A 26,206-nucleotide genomic window follows, 5' to 3' on the forward strand; every position below is an offset into this window, starting at 1 on the left:
CTATTCAACTACAGCCAACTGAAGTTGTATTTCCAAAGGGCTGGTGTGGTTAATCCCCCAACCTGCTGGACCCCTGGTACAAAGGGAGCTCTTCAGCTGTCCAGGATCCCAACGCAGGCTCCTGGCTCACCACTCATATTGTGGCAACACAAGTCTTAAGTGACTGACAACTCAGTATGAAAACTTTGCAAGAGTATAAGGATTTCTGCACTTTGGACAGATTAAAGTTCTGGGAAGGAGGTGTGGTAGAGAATGCTTGTAACCCCAGTGCTGGGGAGGCAGAGACAAGTTGGTCTTGGGGGCTTGCTGCTCAGCTAGCATAGCCTACTTATCCTATTCTGGGCTAAGGAGAGGCTTTGGCTAACCAACCCCTTGTTATGGTTTGGCCCTGTTGGAGTAGGTGTGGCCTTGTTGGAGTGGGTGTGGCCCTGTTGGAGTAGGTGTGGCCTTGTTGGAGTAGGTGTGCCACTGTGGGTGTGGGTAGCTAGAACACCCTCATTCTAGCTACCTGAAAGTCAATCTTCCACTAGCAGCCTTCAGATGAAGATGTAGAACTCTCATCTCCTCCTGCACCATGTCTGTCTGGATGCTGCCATGCTCCTGCCTTGATGGTAATGGACTGAACCTCTGAATTTGTAAGCCAGCCTTAGTTAAATGTTGTTCTTATAAGAGTTGCCTTGGTCATGGTGTCTGTTTACAGCAGTAAAACCCTAACTAAGACACCTCTAACCCCCAAAAGGCAGACAGTACCTGAGGAATGACATTCACCATGTAATTGCTTTCTCTGGTCTCTAATTGAATGTACACATAGACAGACAGACGGACAGACAGACAGACAGACACACACACACACACAAACATGCAAAGAACATTTGGCACAAAGATGAGAAAAAGTACAAGGATGGCCTTTGTTAAAATGATCAGAGCTGTCTCAGAGTCAGTTCACTATCTAAAAGACTTATCAAATAACCTTCTCACCCACCAGTCTTTGAATGTGATCACAAGGATTCATCTGATGAACATTCCTGAGGTTCAAAAGGAATCCTGATTAATATCTGATCCATTGACCATAAAAGTATCAATAACAAATAACCAGATAAGCCTTGTCTTCCCCCATTTTACGACAGGGCACCTTATAATTCGATAAAAGTTCTTCCATGAACCCTATTTTATTTCTTCCTATAACAATGAATCACTAAGCATCTCTAGACAGAGCAATAAACCATAGCTTGTAACTACAAATGTAACTACAGCATTTTATTGTATAGTTTCTTAGTAAACAGAACTTTCCATTTTTAACTTTCTCAGTGTATTATGAACACTATTTTCTGCTTCGTTTCCATGCCCTATGGATTTCCATAATTTCCCACAGTGTCTCAAGATGGATTTTTCATGTCAAACATGAGTTGAGGCCAGTGACACAGCCATGCCTGGCACAGGTATGTTCTCATCCACCCCAAACCAGAGCCTTATTAGAACCTAGCTCTTTATAAAAGGAAATCATGCACTCATTCACTCAACAAATAATGGAGTCATACTTTTACTTCCAATAGTAAGTCACATCTTAAGATCTGATATAAAATATAAATAGAAATGCATTGTTCCGCTCAAAGGAGATTAAAGGAAATCCTTAAGCCTGGTCTTTTGATAAACAAAATAAAACAAGTGAAAAACCCAGGAGTGAATGGTGGAAAATGTCTATACTCAGAGTTTAAGACTGCCTTTCCAGTGAATGCTGGGAGTAGGGGTATGAAGCTGGGAGAAATGGGGGAAGTGTGGAAACTCTGGCAATTAGGTCAAAAGGAGGTGAATCCAAGCAGTGATTCCTCAGAGGCATCACTTAGGAAGTCTTAGGAGAAGGGTGGCTGGGAACCCCACTATCCTGCATATGCTTTTCGTAGCAAAGAAGGCTGGCTCTTGAAAGGGAGAACAACTAGACAGTAACAATCACCTCGCCATGTTTCTTTGAGAATTTCTAGCCATTTATCTGACCTAGTAAGGCAGTCAGTTAAGTTTATTTCAAACAATTAGAAAATGACTTAGAAGTTAACCCAAGGTAAAAACATCTCATAATTTTCCTAGAATAAGTAATTATACTATGAGGGGAAAAAACAAAGGTAAATTAAGTTAGTTTCTTCATTCTTCTCATACAAAAGAACCAATCAAGGATGGACATCCATGCTTCTCACACACAAGAATCAACCAAAAATGGGCACCTGTGCTTCTTATACATAATTGTCAACCAAGGTTGGGCATCCACATTGTAAGGAAAGTCAGTATGAGGGCGGGCCATTTTTTTTTTTTTTTTTTATATTTTGGAAGCAACATGAGAATATCAGAAAGGAACTTGAAAGAACCTTAAACTTTAAAATGAGCCTAGAAAATAAGTTTGGAGGAGTTATTTACAATGGATTACAGAGCCAAAGAATTAGAGAAAGTATGAATGGGGATTTAATGGGCATTATTTACTGTGGTCTCAGACATATATACCAAATACTTTTATGAATACAAATATGATAGATATTCCACAAGAAAAAAAGGGAAAGGACATGAAAAATATAAGACATAATTTGCTCTCCAAGTGATGAAACTGATTAGTACATGTCATTGGATGTGTACTGTTAACCTTGGTTGTGTACCAAGAAGGCTGACATAAAGAAGTCTGCATCAAGCTTTAGAGATTAGCAAAAGTGAATGTCAAAATAAACAATTCAACAATATGAACCGAGAAGAGACTGATCACGGCTAGATAGGGCATTAAGACTGAAGGCTGAGTTTTCACAGTAGAAGCTAGAAGCCAGAAGCCAGTTTAAAAAACAAAAACAAAAACAGAAAGAGCAACAACAAAAAACCCACTAACTTGTTCAGCATGTTTTCAGCATAACATTCAATAGCCAAGAAATCAATGTGTCAAGAGAAAGGTATTTTCTGCAAAATAAAACAGTGCTATTGGTATACCATCATTAAAAGAACAAGAAGGCATATTTCAGAAGAATGAAAAAGACCCAGAGGGCAAGTCTGAGATCCACAGAATTGTGAGGAAAAATGTTAAGTATTTGGACAAAATTGGGCAAATATTGAAGGTATAAATTAGTAAAGTTTACATAAAACTTGTGGTATCAAGAAATGCAGAAACAAAGCAAGAAAATCTTAAAATTATAAGAGAGGTAGAGTTATACACGAACTGCTAGATTTTATGTGGGTATAATATACTTAGATTGTTGAGCTTTCAATCTCTGTGTGTGTTTGTGTGTGTGTGTGTGTGTATGTGTGTGTGAAAAATGAGATAAAACTTCAAGTAGAAAAAATGTCATTGAAGGTATTTCAAATAGAAAACACCATAATAAAGACATGTGAGTGCTGGAACAGTTTTGTCTCTAGTATCATGTCCTGTGGTAAGACAGCAAGCAATATGGGGAGCTAAGGACCTTTCAATAAAAAGCCAGTTCTCAATAATACGTGCATGTGTGTGCTGCATATGTGCACGTGTACGTGTATTCTCTGTATGCACATGTATAAAACAGATGTATATTGAGGGGTTTTTTTTTTTTTTTGGTCAATTGCTTTTCTTTCTTGATCTCATTTTATTGAGAATGGGTCTCCATAAGCCTGGAGCTCACAGATTGGCACAGCTAGGGTTGTAGGCAGGTACAAGTGTTCCCACCTCTTTTTGTGGTTTATGAGATCATATGCTTACAGAACAAGTATTTTATCCACTGAGATATTTTTCCAGTCTCTAACATGCTTCGTTTTGTATAAAGACATTAATAGTTCTGTAGATGGAAAAACAGTATTTTCTTAATATGAATTAATACAAATATGCACTTTTCAAAGAATAAAATATATTTCCCAGTGTAAACCACTTAAGATGAGTCTTGGATGGCCAGACTACTAAATCAACTGCTGACCGTATTTTCTCTTGAGGCCTGTTAGTACAGGAAGCAAAACGGCTCCATCACCATTTTGAAGCCAATTTTTCTGAATGCCTTGAGAATTCACCCACTAATGGTAAATCATGATATTTTTACAAAACTATCTGCCATATTATTATTTTTTGAGGTTGTGGTTTGGTTTACCTACTTTAAAAATCCATGCATTAAAAAAACTTAATTAATACTGGACTTCTATGAGACAGGACATTTTCAGTGGCTTGGCCTTATTTTGATGGGGAGAGTTTGTAAGTTGCCTTGTGAGGACTTATGGTTTCTGACTAACTGTAAAATATGGATGAATTTGCATTTACTTAGTTTAGAAGCAATCTAGGTTGTTTAAAGTTTTCTGTTTAATTTTGACATATTTACTATCAGCCTCTCGTATTGTTAAGTCTGCTTTTTATTGGATGCAGTTGGGCATCATGGACCACTAAAAAAGATCCTTTTTATACACAGTACCACAAAGGCACACTATTAAATATATTACAAGGACTAAGTTCCTGTCCCCTGGGAGACCAAAATTGTCAAGGTTTTTTAATATTCTCTAAGCATGTTTTTCATTATGGCTCCCCCCACCCAGTAACCCACAAATGGGGGCATGTCTCATAGTTAAACATTTTTCCATTCTTTTCAGCAAATACTTCTGACCCTACACAGGTTCTCTCTATAGTTCAAGAACTGAGAATTTCATATTCTTCCTAGAAACTTCTCTCTTTCCCTCTCCCTCCCTCTCCCCCTCCCTCCCCCTCCTCCCCCTCCTCCTCCTCCTTCTTCCTCCTCCTCCCTCTTCCTCTCTCTCCCTCTCTCCTGCTCCCTCTCCCTCTCTCTCTCCCCCCCCCTCTCTCTCTCTCTCTCTCTGCTGGTTCTTCTGCACATCATGTTTGGTGGTCCCCATGTGAAGTCTGACTATTTGAACATTTCTCTTACAAGATTGAAGGAGTGGTATGCTATAGTGTTTTAGAATGTGTACAATAAGCATGCTTTTGGTTTTCATTTTATTTCTTGGTACTCTGCTCCTAAAACACACTGGATATTTTAAATGGTTGGTCCTCCTGTATCATCATGAAATGACAGACAACTTTTAAGTGTTCTCTGCATGGTTGAGAATTAGTCCTCATCCTAAATCTGGAGAGAAGAGAGGGGCTAAAGGCCAAGGTGATCATCAGTGGCCAACGAGGTGACTTGCTGTGCCTATGGGAAGAGGCTTCCATTAAAACACTCAGGCACAGCTACTGAAGAACTCTCAGACTGCCACTCAGAAGCTTGAGAGCACAGAGAGCACATGGAGTCTCAACTGCCCCCCAATACCTGTCCATGCACCCCTCCCAATCTGTGTCCTCTGTAGTGTAAGTCAAATGCTTCCCTGAGTTCTATGAGCTTCTCTAGGACTTAGTCAAACCTGGTGACAGACTTGGCAGAATCTTGTTGTGTTGGCTTGCCAGAGAATAGGTTGTGGTATAATAAGAGACAAAACCAGAATCTGGAGACCATGTAGCAGAACAAGCTAAGTCCTAACCCGTGCAGATGACGAGGTGATTGTGTAGGTCAGAGAGTGATGCTGGCAAGCGATGGGCCTGGGGCAGTATAGGCATAGCATGGCGATGTGACTTAGCAAACATCTTTATAGCTGCAGGAACAAAATTTTGAAGGAATCAGAATTCTTCCTTGAACTAGGTATGTTTCACTGCTTCCTTTTTTTTATTCAATGTATTCTTTATTTACATTTCAAATGATTTCCCTTTTTCTGGGTCCCCACTCCCCGCAAGTCCCATAAGCCCTCTTCCCTCCCCCTGTTCCTCCGTCTACTCCTTCCCATTTCCCTGTTCTGGTATTCCCCTATATCCTCATGAAAAAGAACTCATTTCAATTATGGAACCCATGTATACTTGCATATACCAATTTATCTAATAAAAAGTCATAACTTAAAATAAATATATATTTTGACTATTAGTTGACAATATTATATCTTTACATAAGATTTATAAGAAATAAAATTTAAAGCATATCTTATATTATTAGTCAGTGGAGTTGGTACATTCCTATGTCTGAGCTCATTTTCTTATTTCCCTAGCTAAGCTTTAAATTTGAGTTTTCAGTATAACATGTTGCCCAATATTAGTTGAGAAAACTAAGTTTTAAGATCTTGCTGGACTGTATTTAGTTATCAGCTAATGGATGTTTTAAACCTACTTTTTGATCCCTGTGAATAAAGCTTCTATGAGAAAAAAAAAGATCTTGCTAGACTGCAGATATTTGTATCTTCATTAGTAAATACAGACAGAATAAAATTTTCATAGATGTTTGAGTTACAAAGTTGGCAGTCCAACATTACTGTGTCATTGGAGTTAGAGAGTGTTGGGTGCTTAGTTTAGTTTTTTTCCACTATGGATTTACACAGAAAAATGCTTCATCTTTGAAAAGTGATCTTAACTTGGAGTTTCCAATGAAAAAATCCTAAAATAATTCAAGAGAGACTGATGGGCTTTTGCTTCTTTCTATCTGTTCTTCACGGTGAACTGCTGCTGCTTAAAGCTAGAGGCAGGCAAAAAGTCCAAGGAATTCGTTTATAATAGCCTATTGCAAAGAGTTTACTGAGGGGTAGCCTCAAGCTTAACATGAAAGGGAAAAAGATAGATCAATGCTCAAACTATGGGACAAAATTTGTTACTATGATTTGAAAGTGTAGCTTAGTTTTCCCACACAGAACATGCACATGCGCACACTGATAAGAACATTCCTGTCCATGTGCTAAGTGACTCTGCTCGGAGCATATTCGTCATGCTAGTGCAGAGCTCCTGTAAAGATGGCTGCGGACAGCTTATGAAGTTTTGACATCAAATGCTCACTTGGCGCTTGTCAACTCTCAGGTGGCCATCTCGCACCATTTTCTTAAATGTGGCATTTAGAAGTACATTTGGAATTGTTGGTTTCAAATCCCTACTTGCTAAACATACAAGGCATAGTTCCCACAGCTAATGAACCTGGAGCTTCCACTGCCTTGTGGAACTTGACACACCTGCCTGTTTTTATGGAATTATTTTCCACTTAAACAATTCAAAAACTTTGAAAACTCTAAAATGTCTAAATCAGCTTTTAAGACATAGTGCTTTTAAATTTTTTAAAATATGAATACTTTTAAACAGAGTAAATTTTATTTTGAAAGGTAGAATGTCAAATTCTGAATAATAAAAGGAATGGGATAATAAAATCTGCTTATGAGAAGCTCATAATGTAGATCAATATATCAAGGTAAGAGGGGAATGCATAGACCATATCAGCAACTTCATTGGAGATTCAGGAATAATTTTTTCTATGCATTTATGAGAGACAAACAAAATACAGGATCAAAGTGAAAAGGTCACATATGAACAGCTGATCAGAAGTTTGCGAACTTTAAGCAAACTCCAGATTTCTTCTGCTTAGAAGCATATTCCACTCCAGGGGAGTTTGCTGATAGAATATTAGAGAAAATATTACAAATTCTGTGCCAAATTCTTCTGTCTTTTTACTGTTCATTCTGGGTTTGAGGAAATCCAGAGGATTTGAACAGTAATTGAGATCACCAAACTGTCCACATTTGCAAAAATCAAGTCTATACAGCAAGAGTCTCAGTTTGAGGCACAGTTCTGTCCTTGAGGAGACAGCCCTTTCACAAGATAATCTTGAAGCTTTAATCTACTCTTGGAAATAAGCAGGTTGTAGAGGAAGAATGTTATGTCCTCATGTTCTGTTATCCACAAATTGAGAATTGGAGATACAATTATAGGTGCTAACAGACACTTTGCTTTGGGAAATGGCAGTTCATCTGCCATGCATTGAATGTGGCATATGAAATGTGGCATTGAAATGTGGCATACTTTGTTGGTATGGGTCTGTGCCTGTATATTGTATATTTACTACATAAATAAAAATCACATATACACTTATAATTTATATTACACATATAACAATTATATATGTATGTACATACTTGTGACTTTTTAAAAAAGTTTTTGAGACAGAATCTCACTGTGTGTTCCAGACTTGCCTCAAACTCATGGGAATTCTTCAGTCTCCTTCTTGAGTACTAGAATTGCATGCACATCTAACCACACCCAGCTTCAAGCATAAACTTTCAGTTATCTATCTATTTGTTCAATGACTAATACCCTAATTCTTTCAAGGGTTAGCTGTTACCTATGGTATATTTATTATCTTGGACCATGGGTTTGCCAAATATATGAGGTCTTGACATTGGAAAATGGACACCACACCCAACCCTAAGTCCTCACACTTTCTGCCTACATTTCCATCCATACCACAGGTGACTCTTGCAAACTACCTGCACCTGCTACAGGAGCATCCTGAGCCTACCTGTAATAACGGCTTCTTTTCTCTTTCTTTGCTCCCAGTTACTTTTTCTCTCTGCTCATAGACATGGTTTAGTGTTTCATTAATAGAACATGAAACAAACCAGTAAAAACAGGTTTTCCTATATTCTCTAGATACACCTCCATTTTCTCTTGCCCTTTTAGAGAGATCATATATTTTCCTCTGAACTTTCTAGAAAGGTCACTTAAGCTTTTCTCACATCTTATTCACACTCAAGGTATTTTCTTGTATGCTTAATCCCTCCCCTGTCCTGCCCCTGAAACACAGTCTACTAACACTAACTCCAGCTAATGTCACTCTTCAGTTTATATGTCTAGTGAAAACTGTAGCATTATCCTACCTTGGGACCATTTCACTTTGCAAATTCTCTTGTTTCTTCCATGTACCTGATGTGTGTGTGGGGGTGTGCATGTGTATACATATGTTTGTGTACGTGAATGTATGAAGATAATACATGTGGATGTGTGTACTTTCATGTGTGAATAAAAGGTTGATCTTGAGCATCTTCCCCCCTCTCTCTGTCTTATTTTCTGAGGTGGTATTTCTTCTGGAACCCTAAACTTGCCCTTTTGGCTAAATTTAGCTAGTTTACCCCTAAGCGCCTTCACCTTGGCCTCCGAGGGACTAGTTAGTATCTCTGGCTCAGATCAAAGGTGGGTTGCTGCGCCCACATGGCTTTTGCCTGAGTTCTAAGGAACTAATCCCGGTTCTCATGCTTCTATGACAAACACTTTATATACCCAGAACTAATCTTGCAAATTCTTGATCTCCTCTTTCATCAGACAGGGAAAGCCACGATAAAGAATCACCCATTCTGATTCTCCCTCAAATTGAGATTAATTTTTACTTTCTTTACTAGACAAGTTAGTACCAGTTCTCTTGGTAAGTGAAGAGCCATCTAACCAAGCCAGCCCATCACTGTGCTATCTTGTCAGTGCCAAGCTACAGAGATACTGGTCAGCCTTTTGTGCACTGGAGGCCTTGAAGAACCCTCAATCTTCAGGGTGGCTAACTCCTGCCTTTCTCCTGCATCTCACACTTGCCTTCTTGAGCCTTTCCATGGCTGTTAAATTGCTGTTCAATTTCAATCTCATCTTGAAATTCTCCTGCCTCTTGGTCTTAATTGAAGTCTAGCTTACCACTCAAAATCTTGCTTCCCTTTAGCCCTCTCAAATCAAGTTTCTCACTTCAACTGTGATGATTGGAGTTGGCCAGAGGTTGGCATCTTCCTTATTTCTCATTTCCACTTTTTCTGCACTGTTTCTCTACTGGTGTGTATAGTCCATCCCCTTTACAATTCCTTAGAGATTGAAACACTTCGTCTCTTTTCATTTATCCTGCGCCCCCATCATTTAACAGAAGTTTCTAGTATTTAACTTATGGATTTCTTTCTTTCTCTCAACTCTCTCCATCTTATTACTTTCATTGTGAAAGGTATATAGCACAGGAAGATACTGATCCACAGAAGATTAGAGGCACATAAATGGTACCTGATCCTAACTCATGAGTGGATGCTAACCTGTGCGGCTGAAATCAGAAAGGCCAAGCCTGCACATACATGATTAAGGGGCAAATGCTTACTTTTGCTTTTCTTCTGCAACATAGTGGAAGGGATAGATGACTGAAAATGCACACAAGCACACAGAATCTGGTTCACCCATCTAGGTTTACTTTAAAATACAGACATATCTCAAGTCATTAGTCCCTATTTCTCTCTTCTTTCCATTTCTAATCACTTAAATATAGATTCTCTACACTATGTTTTCCTTATTGCTTTCCAAGTCTCTACAGCCACCTGATTGGTATTACCAGAATATAGAAATCTTTCCTCCTTTAACCTTAAGCAGGTATGATAAAATTAGATACATGTTTGCCTGAGCAGGAGTTTTCATGACTGAATTTCTGCCTACTCTCTTGACTGGTTTGTTGCTCCTCCTGTGTCCACTCCAAAGTGCCTATAATTCCTTGTATATACATTGATGCTTCTTAATTACATATTTCTCAGTGACTTAACTTCTCAACCCCTTTCTTAATCTTCCTATTATCTTGAGCTTCCATGGTCTCCTACAGAAGCACATCTGACAGCTGTTCCCCATGCCAAGGAACACACGTGCTACACCTCTGTGAGATTTGTTCAGCGAGATTACACTGAACTCACATCTAACAGGTGTTTAAACTTTGAGGTGGTTTCTCTAAGGCAGAATGATGTCTTATTTTCCTTGGTATTTCTAGCACAGAAGGAAGAATGAGAATATTCCCTATAGGCTCATGTATCTGAACACTTGGCGCCCGTTGGTAGTGGGGGATGGGGTTTGAGAGTTCATACTATCACCTCACTTTCTTCTTGTTCTTGCTGCTTCCTGTGTGCAGATATAATGTGACCACTCAGCTTCCTCCCCTCACGCATACCATGCCTTTTCTGTGATTATGGGTGTTGTCCCAGAACCATAAGTCAAAATAAACTCTCGTATTCATCTTTTTGGTCATGGTGTTTATTACAGCAACAGAAAGTAACTAATACAGAGACACTGAATACAAATGAGGAGGATCAAAATAATTTATTTTGAAATTTAATTTGTAAGAATACCCATATTTACTTAGGAAATTTAGAGATGCCTAGACCTTCATAAATCATATGAAAAGGACTGGTTGAAAATATTTGTTTCTAATTCTGTTTGATTCATCAAACTTTAGAGGCCACAGTATTCAGTATTTGCTTATAGCATAGAAAATGCTGCTTCACAATCAAGATATATATACATTGCTAATTTTCTGATGATAACGTCCAAATCCATTTTAAATGTAAGTCAAAGTTTTAGACAGGAAAGTATATATTTTTGTTGTATCTACCATTACATTTAACCAACATAAGGACTGATGAGAGACAGCAAGGTTCCCAGCACATGAGCAGATAGCCACCTTGTGTTCCTACATCTGAGAAGCGAATTGAGGGTCAAGCCCTCCAACCATTGACACTGGATATGATTTTATCATCCACAGAAAAGGAATTAATAACAGGAACACAACTGGAAGATTCAAACATGAGAAACTGCCATGGTTTGACATATTGTTCAAATACATGTTAATTTTAATTCTGTAAGAAATGGAAATAAAGTCAAACTTATGAAATCCCACTGAGTTATTGTCTAACCTCTTTTTTGTTTTTAAAGGCTTTTATTTATTTATTGCCACTTTTTTGTTTGAAACAAGATCTTACTGTGTAGCTCAGGGTGGCCTGAAACTTACTTCTAGTCAAGGCTGGATTTGAACTCATGGTCTTCCAACCACTGTGTCCTGAATGCTGAAATTATAGGCTTGTACCAACATACCCATCTTAAAAGTTCAACTCTTTTACAAAGAGCCAGAAACTTCTTAGGTTAGACTTGAAAAAATTATCTATGTCTGAAGATTATACTCATTGAGTTTTGAGCTCATATTAACTTTTGAACTTTGTAACAAGAACACATATCATATATATTTTTTATTCGATATATTTTTTATTTACATTTCAAATGATTTCCCCTTTTCTGGCCCCCCACTCCCCGAAAGTCCCATAAGCCCTCTTCCCTCCCCCTGTTCTCCCATCCACCCCTTCCCACTTCCCTCTTCTGGTTTTGCCCTATACTGCTACACTGAGTCTTTCCAGAACCAGGGGCCACTCCTCTGTTCTTCTTGTACATCATTTGATGTGTGGATTATGTTTTGGGTATTCCAGTTTTCTAGGCTATTAGTGAGTGCATACCATGATTAATCTTTTGAGACTGGGTTACCTCACTTAGTGTGACGGTCTCCAACTCCATCCATTTGTTTAAGAATTTCATGAATTCATTGTTTCTAATGGCTGAATAGTACTCCATTGTGTATATATACCACATTTTTTGCATCCATTTTTCCGTTGAGGGATACCTGGGTTCTTTCCAGCTTCTGGCTATTATAAATAGGGCTGCTATGAACATAGTGGAGCACGTATCCTTATTACCTGCTGGGGAATCCTCTGGGTATATGCCCAGGAATGGTATAGCAGGATCCTCTGGAAGTGACGTGCCCAGTTTTCTGAGGAACTGCCAGACTGATTTCCAGAGTGGTTGTACCAATTTGCAACCCCACCAGCAGAGGAGGAGTTTTCCTCTTTCTCTACATCCTCACCAACACCTGCTGTCTCCTGAATTTTTAATTTTAGCCATTCTGACTGGTGTAAGGTGAAATCTCAGGGTTGTTTTGATTTGCATTTCCCTAATGACTAATGAAGTTGAGCATTTTTCAAGATACTTCTCAGCCATCCAAAGTTCTTTGGGTGAAAATTCTTTGTTTAGCTCTGTACCCCATTTTTAAATAGGGTTATTTGGCTTTCTGGGGTCTAACTTTTTGAGTTCTTTGTATATATTTGATATTAGTCCTCTATCTGATGTAGGGTTGGTGAAGATCTTTTCCCAATTTGTTGGTTGCCAATTTGTCCTTTTGATGGTGTCCTTTGCCTTACAGAAACTTTGTAATTTTATGAGGTCCCACAATGCACACACATTTTATCTTACTTATACATCTCAATTTGAGCCACTCATTCATATACATATAAACTTGCTTATTTTCATGAGGGGAAACAAAGGCAAAATGATTGCATTTAGATGTCCCTCATCTTCATGAGATTATCAGTCTGGTGTATGTGTTACCTTTTAAGTTACCCAAGTTTACAAAACTTCAATTCTATCTTGCCAATAGAATAGGATCCGAGAAGCTATATTTTCCACTGTTCTCAGTTTTGGGGCCCACAGGATGTTAGGAACATTGTAAGAAAACACAAATTTTGATACAGTACAATATCTAGGTTCATTTCTTAGACAACAGTGACCATCTGAGAGATCAGGTTTAAATGCCCAGAGGTTTAATTTCTCCACAATCAACTGTGTCAGCATATCAGCTAAACTTCATGAAGTGACCCACCTCAGTTGTTAATAAACATGTGTTCCTTAACTGATAATCTAGATTCCAAGAAGATCTGTACTTACTGCTCACCATTACTTTCACAGACTTGCCTGTTTTACAGCTATATAGACAGGTGCTTGAGAATATAAGAAATTAAAGCAGAAATCGGAAAGCTTTTTAGTCCATTTTGCTAATTAATATGTCAGAGCTCGTAAAGAAGAACTCCCTGGCTCTCTCTGTACTGCATCATCTTAAAGAGCTGGGTCAGCAAAGATCCCTGCAGACAGTCAATACATATTAAAACAGCTCCAAGCAGTAAATCAAAACAACAGAAGAAGAAGACGACACAGAGGGAAAAAAAGGAAGCAAAATTTATGTCCTTTCAAACAAGTACAAGAGGAACATTGAACTATTGGTTGAGGTTTAGTATAAAAACAGGGAAAGCAAGAAATACGTAGCTCTCAGATATCCTTTATTGCTCTCAGTTTAATAAAAAAAAAAGCAAAAATTTTAAATATCAAGTTCTAAGTTAATTTTACTTTCTCTGAATTCTAAGATTTCTTCAGAACACTGAAGTCATCTTAAAACTGGTTATTCAATACCAAGTAGCCATTACCAAAATCATAAACATGTAAGTAACTTAATATAGGCTGAGCAGGTTGTAGTTGTGTTTCTAGAAAAACACACACACACACACACACACACTATATATATATATATATATATATACATACAATTAAAGGAAGTGGGGTAATGAATTTGAGAGAGCAAGAGGAAAGTAATGGAAGAGAATAATAATATAATAATATTTTAATTGCAAAAAATATTAAAATTAGTTTTCTTGTCTAAATATATTTTTCTGACTTGTATTTCTAGTGTGTGAACATTGTTCAATTTCTGAGATATAGAAAGATATTAAATTATTTTTCAAGGCTCACTAGAACTTGTGCTGCTTTTTAAAGGAATCAAACAAAACTATTTATTTCTAACTTCTCTGAGTGGACCTTACCATTCTATAGACATACAGACCTCCCTTATATGGAGACTAGCCCAAAATATTAAAAATCGTGTAATGATGGGATGGAATGTGGTTGTTATGGAAATCTCAAGAATAATGTGTTGATTCCAGAAGGGGTGAAGGGAACCACCATTTTAAGCCAGAAATTATAGAAAGATTTATCTTACCTGGACCTTTCATATGATTTTAGCCCTGAAGCATCCACCACTTAAAGATTAAGCCAAGGAAAAGGTGCCAAAAATCTTGTCACAAAATTGGGATGCACCCAAGCCAGACCAGCAGATGGAAGTTGGCACAGAATGGCTCTCTACTCACTAAGTAGCTGACTCAGAAGAAAGCTTAACTCGGATGAATTTATTAAATGTTGAATATCCTCCGAAATAAGATGGATGGTAGATTTAAGTCAGCAGATACAATTTAATTTACTTTAACTTCCTGATAGTCTTGGATAATGTTAAAGCTGTCCACATTTCTGGAATTAAGGGGAAAGCTGCTCTTCTTATTCAAAAAGATGCTGATTTATTACTTAAGTATTCCAAAGATAAGATTTCAGGTAGGAGAAATCATATTTCAACAAAACTTTAAGGGTTCATTTGAAATTGGCAGGAGTATGATCATGATCCCTTATAAGGTAAAATATAGCCTGACAATAACCTATTGAGTGCCCACACAAGTTTGACATTACAGATTTTCTATTTATTATTTATCAGTCTATCTATCTATCTATCTATCTATCTATCTATCTATCTCTAAGTATCTCTGCATCTCTGTGTGTATGTATCTCTCTATATCTGTATCTACCTATGTATCTATATCTCTGCATCTATCTCTGTAGCTATCTCTCTATCTCTATGTATCTAAGTATTCATCTATTTATCTATGTATCTCTTCATCTATCTGTCTGTCTGTATATATGTATGTATCTATTTATGTATGTATCTATCTGTCATCTATCTATCTATCTATCTATCTATCATCTATCTATCTATCTATCTATCTATCTATCTATCTATCTATCTATCTGTCTGTCAGTCTGTCTATCTGACTGTCCTTTATCAATTACCTGTCTGGCTACATATAATCTCTTTATTTGTTGTTAAATTTTAAGTGACTTAACTGAGAGAAATTGTCAGAATTAAAGGAACCCTTAATCTTTTGTTGTTAGCATATCACCACCACCCCCATCACCAAGATCCCATGAGAAATCCCTCTACCTTAGTGGTTCTCAACCTTCCGAATGCTGCAACCACTTAATACTGTATCTCAGTTTGTGGTAAATACCAATCCTAAAGTTTTTTCATTGCTACTTCATAACTGTAATTTTGCTACTGTTATGGATTATAATGTAAATATCTGATTCACAAGATACCTGATAAGATCCACTAAGGGGTCGCGACCTACAGGCTAAGAACCCCTGTTCTAAATGAATACAGAATGCATATGGGAGCTGAGTTTTATATGAGAGATAAGTGCCTGAAGAAAACCATATTTAAGATTACTTTTCAACACATGTAGAAAAATGATAGAGGGTACATTCTTGGAACATGAACATTCATAAACTTAGCCACATATTTTTCTCTAATGATGTTCTGTACTTTCTCACGGCTATCTCTACTGCTGTATAGGATACACTGTTCGCTGTAACACATCACTATATATTATAAATGGTTTTTTTACCCACTTCACTTATGTCATGCTTGCTGTAAAGTTATCAAATACTTTACCTGCCTTAGTCTTTACTTGGTTGATGCCTCATAGCTCAAATTGAATCAAACTGAATCAGGTATAATCAAGTTGATTTTATTTTTGCATTCCACATAGATTCCACAGAAGTTCAACAATAAACTATACGATATAGTGATGTTTAGAGGGTCTCAAGATATAAGAACAATGACAGTTGGAGTGGCGATATATTAGAAACAAAACTTTATATACTATGTTTCATATAGAATAAAGCTTCCATCTGCTGCCTGAGGTAAAGTTGTCATGTGGACTGCCAGCTATGAAATTCTGCCAATTTTGAATTTTTTGAAAATCTGTAAGGTTATTATTCAAGTTGTGTAGAGTAGTTCTTCATAAATATTTATTCCACATTAGATAAAAGCCAACATTTTTATTATAGCAATAAGCTAAGATGATATTCTCAGCTGAAAGAGTGACAGTTATTTTTGATTACCATCAAGAAGTGACTTTTTTTGAAAGCTAAAATTAAAATAAGATTGAAATTTGTGGAAATAGCCAGAAAGCTTATTTGCTCATTTTCACAAATCCAATTTATAAACATTCTTAATAAACCCCATGCGTTTTTGTTCGTAGTGTCTAACTACTTGGGCTCTTTATTAGGAAGGAAGGGAGAAGCCCAAGAGCACGAACCTAAGAGCTGTTCTCCCTGCCGCACTGACTAGAAAATCTAGAGGAGGAGAAAAAGAAAAAAATCATAATCTTGCCCTGTTTGGAACATGACAAAATTAATGAGGCATCAAGACCACTTCCTGCTGTAAAGGTAATTGGCAGGCAAACACAGCAATGGGGAGAATCCTTTGTTTCAGCTTTGGAGGAATGCCAACCACCCAGAGCCCTCTGTAGAGTCGCAGGCATGAATCAAATGGATATTTTTCTACAAAATAAAGCACCCCTAGAGGCAGGGCATTACCGTAGTGTTTGGTATCTTATTAACTTTATGTATTTGCAAATAGTATGTGTTGATGATGCTGACCGAAGGGAGGCTACTTGCAAGAGAAGGGAAGATTGGTCCACAAAGGTGCCTCATCAGGACAGACTAAGACCTAGGTGACTTCTTAGAGAACAGCATGGGAGCTCATTCATGAGGAAGAAGAGGAATAATATAGCTATCTTTGGCATAGTCCCTTCTGGTGATAGGCAACATTACACATGTCTATTTTTAATTTTCTTGCCTGAGAAATGACCACATCTTTCTTTGATATTCTCTGTGCCCCAGTTTTAATTTAAAATTCATGTAGGAAAACTTTCCAAACTTTCTTAGCTTTCCTTTTCAACATTTTGTTTCTTGAAAGTGTTCCTCTAGCATATAGGTTGAAGACTTTGGGTTTTATGATGGTTTGGAAACCTTCCTTCTCTCAAATCTTTTGAGTCAGCATGCATTATGACATTCTGCACAAAGCCAAGTGATAATTCATCTTTGTGGAAGACAGAGACGTCTCATGTATTAATTAGAAAGCCTTTCACTGGCCAGTGCACAGAAACAGGATCCAAACAAAGCCAGTGATTTCCAGGAAGAGAAGCCAGTTACAAGGAATTTCTTACCTGATCTGGGATCAGCCAATGACTGAACTTTGCTTTCATCTGGCACTGAGGAGAAGAAATGAAAAAGACAAGGATTAGACCTGCCTGTAAATCTGACATTTTAAAACAATACATTAATACAGATTTACAACAAATTAAATCTTTTATTGGCAAAGATTTGAGATTTGTTTTTTTTCCAGCCTATCCTGGGGTGCCTCAATTTTATCCACAGACAGTTTATAGTCAACTATGAAGAGCTATGTTTATTAGGCCTTCTGTGAATGTAACACTTATTAAAAAATGTCATTACTTGTAGTTCTTTTAACTGAGTTCTTTCTTTGATGTCTGTAAGAGAAGAATTAAATTCAATGTCCTAGGGACATATAATAGATAATAAAGCTCCTTAAGCATTAAAGCAATAAGTATGTACATATTCAAGACTCAAGGACCAGACTTTTATATCTGATCAAAATAAAGGGAAAAAGGGAAAGATTTATATTTTCCTAATAAAGAAAGGACAAAATTTGTAATAAGAACATTCAACAAAGTAGACATTAGGTCACAAAGGACAGACTTATAAGGATGGAAAACAAATATAGTCAACGCTATGATAGGCTCTGTTTTTAGTCTGGACAGCTTCCTCGAGATCATGCAGAAAGAATCCAGGGACAGAATCCAGGGTTGTCCCTTGCAATAAAGGATGCTACAAGATATTCAGAGAAGCCAACGCATGTGGGGTTTATAGAGCATGCAACCAGCTTACAATTTTTTTCTGACCTCATCAGAGACATTCCCTCCCTCCCCCGACCCCTCCGTATCCCTAAGACCTGGAAAACCAATGCTAAATAGAAAGAAAACATTAAAGTTCACAACGAGATAAAAACAACACCCACTGCCAGCAGTTGAAGTGGCAAGCAGATAGTTCACTTAAAAATGATGATAGGTCATGTATCAAAAGTGTGGAAGAATTGGGTCAAAATTTACACAGCTATCAAGCAATGGGGAAAAAATAGTTCTGAAAAGGCTTAGGTTATTAAAGCTTTAAAACACAGAAATAAATCATATATATGGCCTAATAGTTGAATTTTAAAATAAGTTTATACATAAAATTTTCCTTCAAAGACCACTCTAGGACTTGGTGACATTATAGGTAAATTTTAGCAAACATTTAAATAAGTACTATGGATTCTACAAAAGCCCTACTAGAAAACACAGAAAGGAATACCACTGTATTACAGAGAGTTATTGTTAAACTGATATTAATATCAAAAAAGGTAGCATATGAAAACCACTAATCAATATGTCCCGTGAACACCTTCTTTTTCTTTTCGTTTCTTTTTTTTTTTTTTTAGTGGATATTTTCTTTAATTACATTTCAATTGTTTTCCCCTTTCCAGGTCTCTCGTTTGGAAACCCTCTTATCCCATCCCTGCTCCCCTTGCCTTTATGAGGGTGCTCCCCTACCTACACCCTCCCATCTTCCTGACCTGGCATTCTGCCACATTGGGGGATGGAAACACCCTCAGGCCCAAGGTTCTCTCCTCCCACAGATGTCCAACAAGGCCAGCCTCTGCCACAAATGCAGCCAGAGCCATGGGTCCCTCCTTGTGTATTCTTTGGTTGGTGGGCCAGTCCCTGGAGCTCAAAGGGTAGGAATCTGACCTATAAACACTGTTGCTCCCTCCATAGGGTTGCAACCCCTCAGCTCCTTTGGTTTCTTCTCTAACTCCTCCATTGGGGACCCTTGCACTTGGTCCAAAGGTTGGCCATGAGCATCCACCTCTGTATTTGTCAGGCTCTGGCAGAGCCTCTCAGGAGACGCCATATCAGGCTTCCATCAGCAAGCTCTTCCTAGCAAACCACAATAGCATCCAGGCTTGGTGGCTGTATATGGGATGGATCCCCAGGTGGGGCATTCTCTGGATAGCCTTTCCTTCAGTCTCTGGTCCACACTTTGTCTCCATATTTGCTCCCATGAGTAGTTTGTTCACCCTTCCAATAAGCACTGAAGCATCCACATATTGGTCTTCTGTCTTCTTAGGCTTCATATGGCCTGTGAATTGAATCTTGGGTATTCCAAACTTTTGGGCTAAAATCCACTTATCAGTGAGTACATACTATGTGTGTTCTTTTGTGACTGAGTTACCTCACTCAGGATGATATTTTCTAGTTCCATTCATTTGCCTGCAAATTTCATGAAGTCATTGTTTTTAATAGCTGAGTAGTATTCCCTTGTGTAAATGTACCACATTTTCTGTATTCATTCCTCTGTTGAGGGACATCTGGGTTGTTTCTAGCTTCTGGCTATTATAAATATGGCCCCTATTAACATGGTGGAGCACGTTTCCTTATTACATGTTGGAGAATCTTCTGGGTATATGCCCAGGGATGGTATAGCTGGGTCCTCAAGTAGTACTATAGCCAATTTAATGAGGAACCACCAGACTGATTTCCACAGTGTTTGTACCAGCTTGTAATCCTACCAACAATGGAGGAGTGTTCCTCTTTTTCTACATTCTTGCCAGCATCTGCTGTCACCTGAGTCTTTGATCTTAGCCATTTTGACTGATGTGAGATGGAATCTCAGAGTTGTTTTGATTTGCATTTCCCTGATGACTAAGAATGTTGAATATTTCTTTAGGTGCTTTACAGCCCTTCTAGTTTCCTCAGGTGAAAATTCTTTGTTTAGCCCTGTACCCCATTTTTTAATAGGGTTATTTGGCTCTATGGAGCCTAACTTCTTGAGTTCTTCGTATATATTGGATATTAGCTCTCTATCGGATGTGAGATTGGTAAAGATCTTTTCCCAATCTGTTGGTTGTCATTTTGTCCTATTGACAGTATCCTTTGCCTTATAGAAGCTTTGCAATTTTATGAGGACCCATTTGTCAATTCTTGATCTTAGCACATAAGCCATTGGTGTTCTGTTCATGAACTTTCCCCCTGTGCCTGTGCCATGAACACATTCTTAAACAACCCTCTGAGGATGACCACACTAGTTCTCAACAACTGCTGTACCTCTATTCATCATTTACTAATGTCCATGCTGGTTGATAAACCTCTGGGGCTCAAGGACTAACACAAGGTAAGGGTAGCTTAAATCCAGCAAGATCACCTCCATCTTGACTAAGGAGTCTGTCTCTTCCCTCTGCCTACAACTTCAGTCATATTTAACTGAACCAGTCACCATACATAATCAGCGATCCCCTGCCATCCTTGGCTATCACTATGTTAGAACTAACAGCACTGTTTGCTTATAAGGATCCTGTTCTTAACTATGTATGGATCCTGTTTGTCATACTTTTAGTTATATTTATAGTTGAGTGGTAAGTCTAATAATATATATCAAGCACTGACAGGCAAGTTTTTTCCTTGTTGTCCCAGAAACTATGCACAGTGGAATTTACAGTATAAATTAGAAAAATATTACAAGTAAATTATCCTGATAACTTAAATAACAAGAGTAGCTGGTATTACTAAGCACTTGTAATACACAGATTCTCCATATTTTAAATCTATTTAATTATTTTAACCTTCACAATACTCTGGGAAGACAAACATTACAATCTTTGAGTTTCACAGAAAGACAGTGGCTTGTTTCTCATCAACAGAAGCAACAGAGGTGAAATGACCGTCCTAGCTGGTCCTTTGTTTAAGTGACAATCACAGAAGATTTGCTAGCTAAAGAATTTTAAGTAAAAAAAATGACACAAATTAAATACAGAAAAACATTTTAAACTAGATATTATAAACTAGAAATTTTAAACTAGAAATCCAGCATTCATTTTATTTGAAGTTGTATTAGGTAGAAATCTGGGCTAGGTAAGAGGACCATTGTTGAATTCTAGAACACTGGAGATATAGCCAGACTTATTTGGACAAGTTTAAATCTGCTTTGGTCTACACAGCAAGATTCTATAAAAAAAAAAAAAAAGAAAGAAATTTGTGCAGGCCAATATAAATGACGCTGGCTTTAATTTTATAATGATATATCTTAAAGTATAAACATATAATTGTATAATATCATATAATATACAATCATATTGTACATCTATAATATTTATTATTATATGATATATTAATTAAAACTAAAAATATATAAAATATATTTTTATAATTGTGGTGGTTTGGCTCAAGGTGTGACACTGTTGGAGGAAGTGTGTCACTGTACGGGTGGACTTTGAGACCTTCCTCTTAGCTGCCTGAGGACAGTCTGCTCCTGGCATCCTTTAGATGAAGATGTAGAACTCTGAGCCCCATGCCTGCCCGGATACTGCGGTGATAATGGATAATGGACCTCAGAACATGTAAGCCAACCCCAATTAAATACCGTTCCTTATGAGAGTTTCCTTGGTCATGGTGCCTGTTCACAGCAGTAAAATCCAAACTAAAACAATAATTAAATTTATAATTTAGCATGCTGGAAACTTAAAATTCAAATGTATTCAACCTAAATTATTTATTCTCACTTAACATAAAAGAAGTCATTTGGAGAGTTAGGATCCTGGCTTGGAAACTTAACTTCCATTGTTTGAAAGTTTCAGGTGTATTTCCATCAGTAATCTAAAAGTCATTTTACCTTTGTGTGCTTCAGCTCACTACTATAAAGTGAGGGAATTGTTGGCAGCCCAATAGTTTGTGGTGAAAATGTAAGTAAGTACAGGTACAGGTTAGTACATGTTAAAGGATTGGAAGAGCTGGGCGGTGGTGGTGCAAGCCTGTAATCCCAGCACTTGGGAGGCAGAGGCAGGCAGATTTCTGAGTTCGAGGCCAGCCTGGACTACAGAGTAAGCTCCAGGACAGCCAGGGCTACACAGAGAAACCCTGTCTCAAAAAAACCAAATAAAAAAAAAAAACCCAAAAAACAAAAAATAAACAAACAAACAAAAAAAACCTAAAAAAAGGCTTGGAAGATCACTTGATGAACAGAAAGAAAACCTTAAATATGGTCATTCTTAATGAGAAACTTCACAGAAAGGCAGAAATATGACTGGTGGTAACTGAACAGCTGTGGCTCAACTACCGCTGTTACCATGAAAATAACTAACCACTCGTTAACTCCTGTTTTGTCCAAGCTAAGAACAGGGGGACAAGCAGCACTCAGAAAATTATAGAAGATTAAAAAAAAACATGAAAAATTACTTGGCCCACATCTAGGTAAGTCTCTGATATGGAGGCTTGTGAGAGTTGTGGCAGGTGGATTTGGTGGTGATCACCTTGGGGACAGTACTCTGTCAGAACTGTACAGAGATATAGAAAGAATAACTGAGGACACAGCAGACTTTAGCAGAGCATCAGGGGCTTTTATGGGCTCGGAGTGATGCATCCCAGACGCAGGGTATATGACTCATTTTGCTTTTGGAAGAGGTGCACTGAGAATACAGTTGATCAGAGTCCTTTCTGCCTAGTTTGTCTTTTTGTTTTCTTTTAATCTAAATATTGCAAATTTCTTAGTTATATTAGGTTTTACCAGGAACTTTTAAACTTTTTGGCTGAATAATGTCTATTATCTCCAGTGGGAATACTTATCATTATCTTAATTGACAAGTTGAAATTCTTTAGAACACTGAAATAAACTATTTTTAAAAACAGTGTGGAAAATCCAAATGGATGACAGGCATAAAAATTAGGGGTCTTTCTCCAAAATATTCTCTGACACAGATGCCTATCTTTAGGATCAACGGCAAATGAACAAATATAATGGAAAAGAGAGGGTGCGGTAATGACTTAATTAATAGAACACATTTTCTTTAAAAGGTTAAATTTGGAACAATCATCTTTTATGCACATGCTTAGTGCTGGGAAGCAATTTAAATAACAGTGGCAAATGAGAAAATGAGGTAAAATTACACACACCACCAATTTTTTAAATGGCAAGTATTATAATTAATACCCAACTTCCTTTATAACCCACATCACCTTAGAGCAACTATTAGTTATCTCTTGGGACTGGAGCTTAAGTGTAGTTGTTTCTTTGCATTATATTGAGATAGTGCAGAGACAGAAATGGTAGCAACATGGTTCACGATAGGTCAGTACTTTTAAATGAAAGGCTTGTATAAGAAACTGAAAACTAAGTGGGCTTCACGGAAGGAAGATCTTCTGTTCCAAGACAGCAAAGAGGACAAAGCATCTTGGGACAGGTTGCTGATGGAGGAAGACCCCATGGGTTTATATTCTGGGTCTGATGGAAGGTTGCTTTACATTTTTTTGTTCATGAAGTTTCTGGAGTTCATTGCATTGGCTTCCTTAACCTTCAGTTGAATACAAGGACTGCAATTATTTGCTTTTGGGTATATTCTAGGAATATTCCAGCAACTGAAGGGACATGAATGAAATGTTGAGTCCTTTTGAAGATGTAATTCAAAGGCATTTTTACTACCACCACTTTTCTCACTGTAGCCATTATTAAAAGCTAACGGAGATTATGAAGTTGCCTTTTAAAAGATTTCTCTGGCCTTATTTAGCTAACAAGATTTCCATACTAACCTGTTTCCTGACACTTAACACAAGGTCGATGGGCACTATTTGACCTGATTGCCACAGGTGCTTAATAAAGAGGACACTATTTGGTTTGGGTATTTGCTGATTTCCTGATGTGTCCTCAGACTTGCATGGGGAACATGGGGGACTCAGCAGCCATGATGGTCTGTGTTTCTAATACTTGCTAAGTCTTTGAAGTCTACGTCTATGGAGAGTGCCCAACCACTGAGAACACCCATTTTAAGAAAGCACAAACACACAGCATTTTTCTTTTCACTTAATTTCTACCAGGTTCACTGTTAGAATCCAGAGAAGGAAAATATGGAGGGAAAAAAAAATCTATGATCAAGATGGCATTCTCCAAACTTGTTAGCAGCAGACATTAAAGCGCACATAATATGCGTGCATGTTGGCTCCCAGTAGGGTGCATTTTTATTAATACAGTGCTTGCTTAAAGTGTTTTATTCTTTTGTCAAGCCTTCTTACACTCTTCAAATGCCTTCTCACTAGGGGAAAACAATCCCCTTGCTTATTGATAGCATTTGACATGCATTCTATAACATAAGTGACTATTAGGGACTTCACTTGCTTAATAAAAATTTGCAGAACAGTGGCAGATTTGGTGAGTTAATGGGCCCCATATGCTCTTCTTAGCTGACAGGATATGGTATATTGCTAACACACACAAATTCAGATAAAAATTGCCATCAGCAACACTTATTCTTTTTGAGAATGCCAACAGCATGTCTTGAATGGAAGTATGCAAATGTGTTCAGATTCCCACTCCTTCATAGGGAAATACTTTGAGGCAAAAGAGACACTCTAAAATATGATGTTGCTTGCTTTTTATACATATAGCCCGGTTTCACTACTTTTTTATCTTAATATCTTTAACATAATTGAGACAACAATCCTGAAGCTGTTGTCTGCCATAATGAAGATCTTTCTTCAAATGAGGCTATGAATCCTACTCTTTAGATCATTTTCTGGAGTAGCAAGTAATTCCTTTGTGGTTAATAAATTTATTTCTAAGAGTTGTCCGATCAGAACTTAAAATTGATGTAATCGCCAATATTAGGAATCAATTTTCCTCTCCTTTAGCAGTTCAATTTCTGTGCCAGTGATGGATTTCCAGAATTTCTAAGGAATGTAAACCTGTTTCTAGTTGTAAATTAAGTTCCCTTCTCAGCAACCATGAACTATTACTGCCTTAATTTATAGTGTTTTCTTATGTCAGTGACTATTTGGCATATCGTTTCTCTGAAAAGACTTTCTTGAGTTTTCAGCACTTTGGATTTTTAATGTGTTGAAAAGTTACTCCATGTTCTGAAACACACACACACACACACACACACACAAGTACACACACACACACAAGTACACACATACACACACAAGTACACAAACACTTATATGCACACATGCTCATAGATATATACACATGCACATATACATACATGCACATATATACATACACACAAGTGTACACATACATGCTCATCCATAGAAATACATACATGTATACATATGCCCACATAAACACACACATACAGAGAAACTAAAACAAGGTTTTTGCTGAAAGGAGATTACAGAGCCAGCACAAGATGTGCATTCTCATCACACTATCTCTTAGAAGCCTACCAAAACAGAGAGTTCCTTCGGAGACATTCCTGCTCGGACACAAGTTAATCAAGCTTGGTAGATCAAGTTTTTCTTCCTATATCATGCTATATTGTTACTCCATGGTGACACAGTATAAAAACAGAGACTTGGGTCTCTCTATCATGTCAGACTCTCCATATGTTCTTAACTCTTCAGTGAGACCTTCAAAAAGTCTTTCTCCCTCTATAAACTTTAGAAATCTTAAAACATACCATGAGAAACCTAATTTTCCTATTATTGTTTCTAACTCATTAAAATATTGAAAAACACCTCTTTTTTTTAAGCTAAGCTACACAGAGGTACGACAAACTGTGATAATATAATGTACATAAACTTTACAGATCATACATACTTTATGATCATACAGAGAACTGTGCTTGTCTTTTTTTTTAAATTTATTGATATTTTTATTTACATTTCAAATGATTTCCTCTTTTCTGGACCCCCACTCCCTGAAAGTCCCATCAACCCCCTTCCCTTCCCCTGTTTTCCAACCCAATCCTTCCCAATCCCTGTTCTGGTTTTGCCCTATACTGCTTCACTGAGTCTTTCCAGA

At 37.5% G+C, this 26,206-nt stretch overlaps 1 protein-coding gene across 3 annotated transcripts in view; it reads right to left on the bottom strand.

Moving 5' to 3' along the window:
* The window catches only part of Pard3b (par-3 family cell polarity regulator beta), a 1,018,635-nt gene that overhangs the window by 330,489 nt on the left and 661,940 nt on the right, over positions 1–26,206 (bottom strand). For all 3 annotated transcript variants that reach the window (XM_052192632.1, XM_052192630.1, XM_052192631.1), the window contains exon 16: positions 17,527–17,571. In XM_052192632.1, coding sequence (XP_052048592.1) covers positions 17,527–17,571 — 45 coding nt within the window. The remainder of the gene's footprint in view (positions 1–17,526; positions 17,572–26,206) is intronic.

Source organism: Apodemus sylvaticus, chromosome 9, assembly GCF_947179515.1.
Source record: "Apodemus sylvaticus chromosome 9, mApoSyl1.1, whole genome shotgun sequence".
In the NCBI taxonomy this organism is placed as follows: Eukaryota; Metazoa; Chordata; class Mammalia; order Rodentia; family Muridae; genus Apodemus; species Apodemus sylvaticus.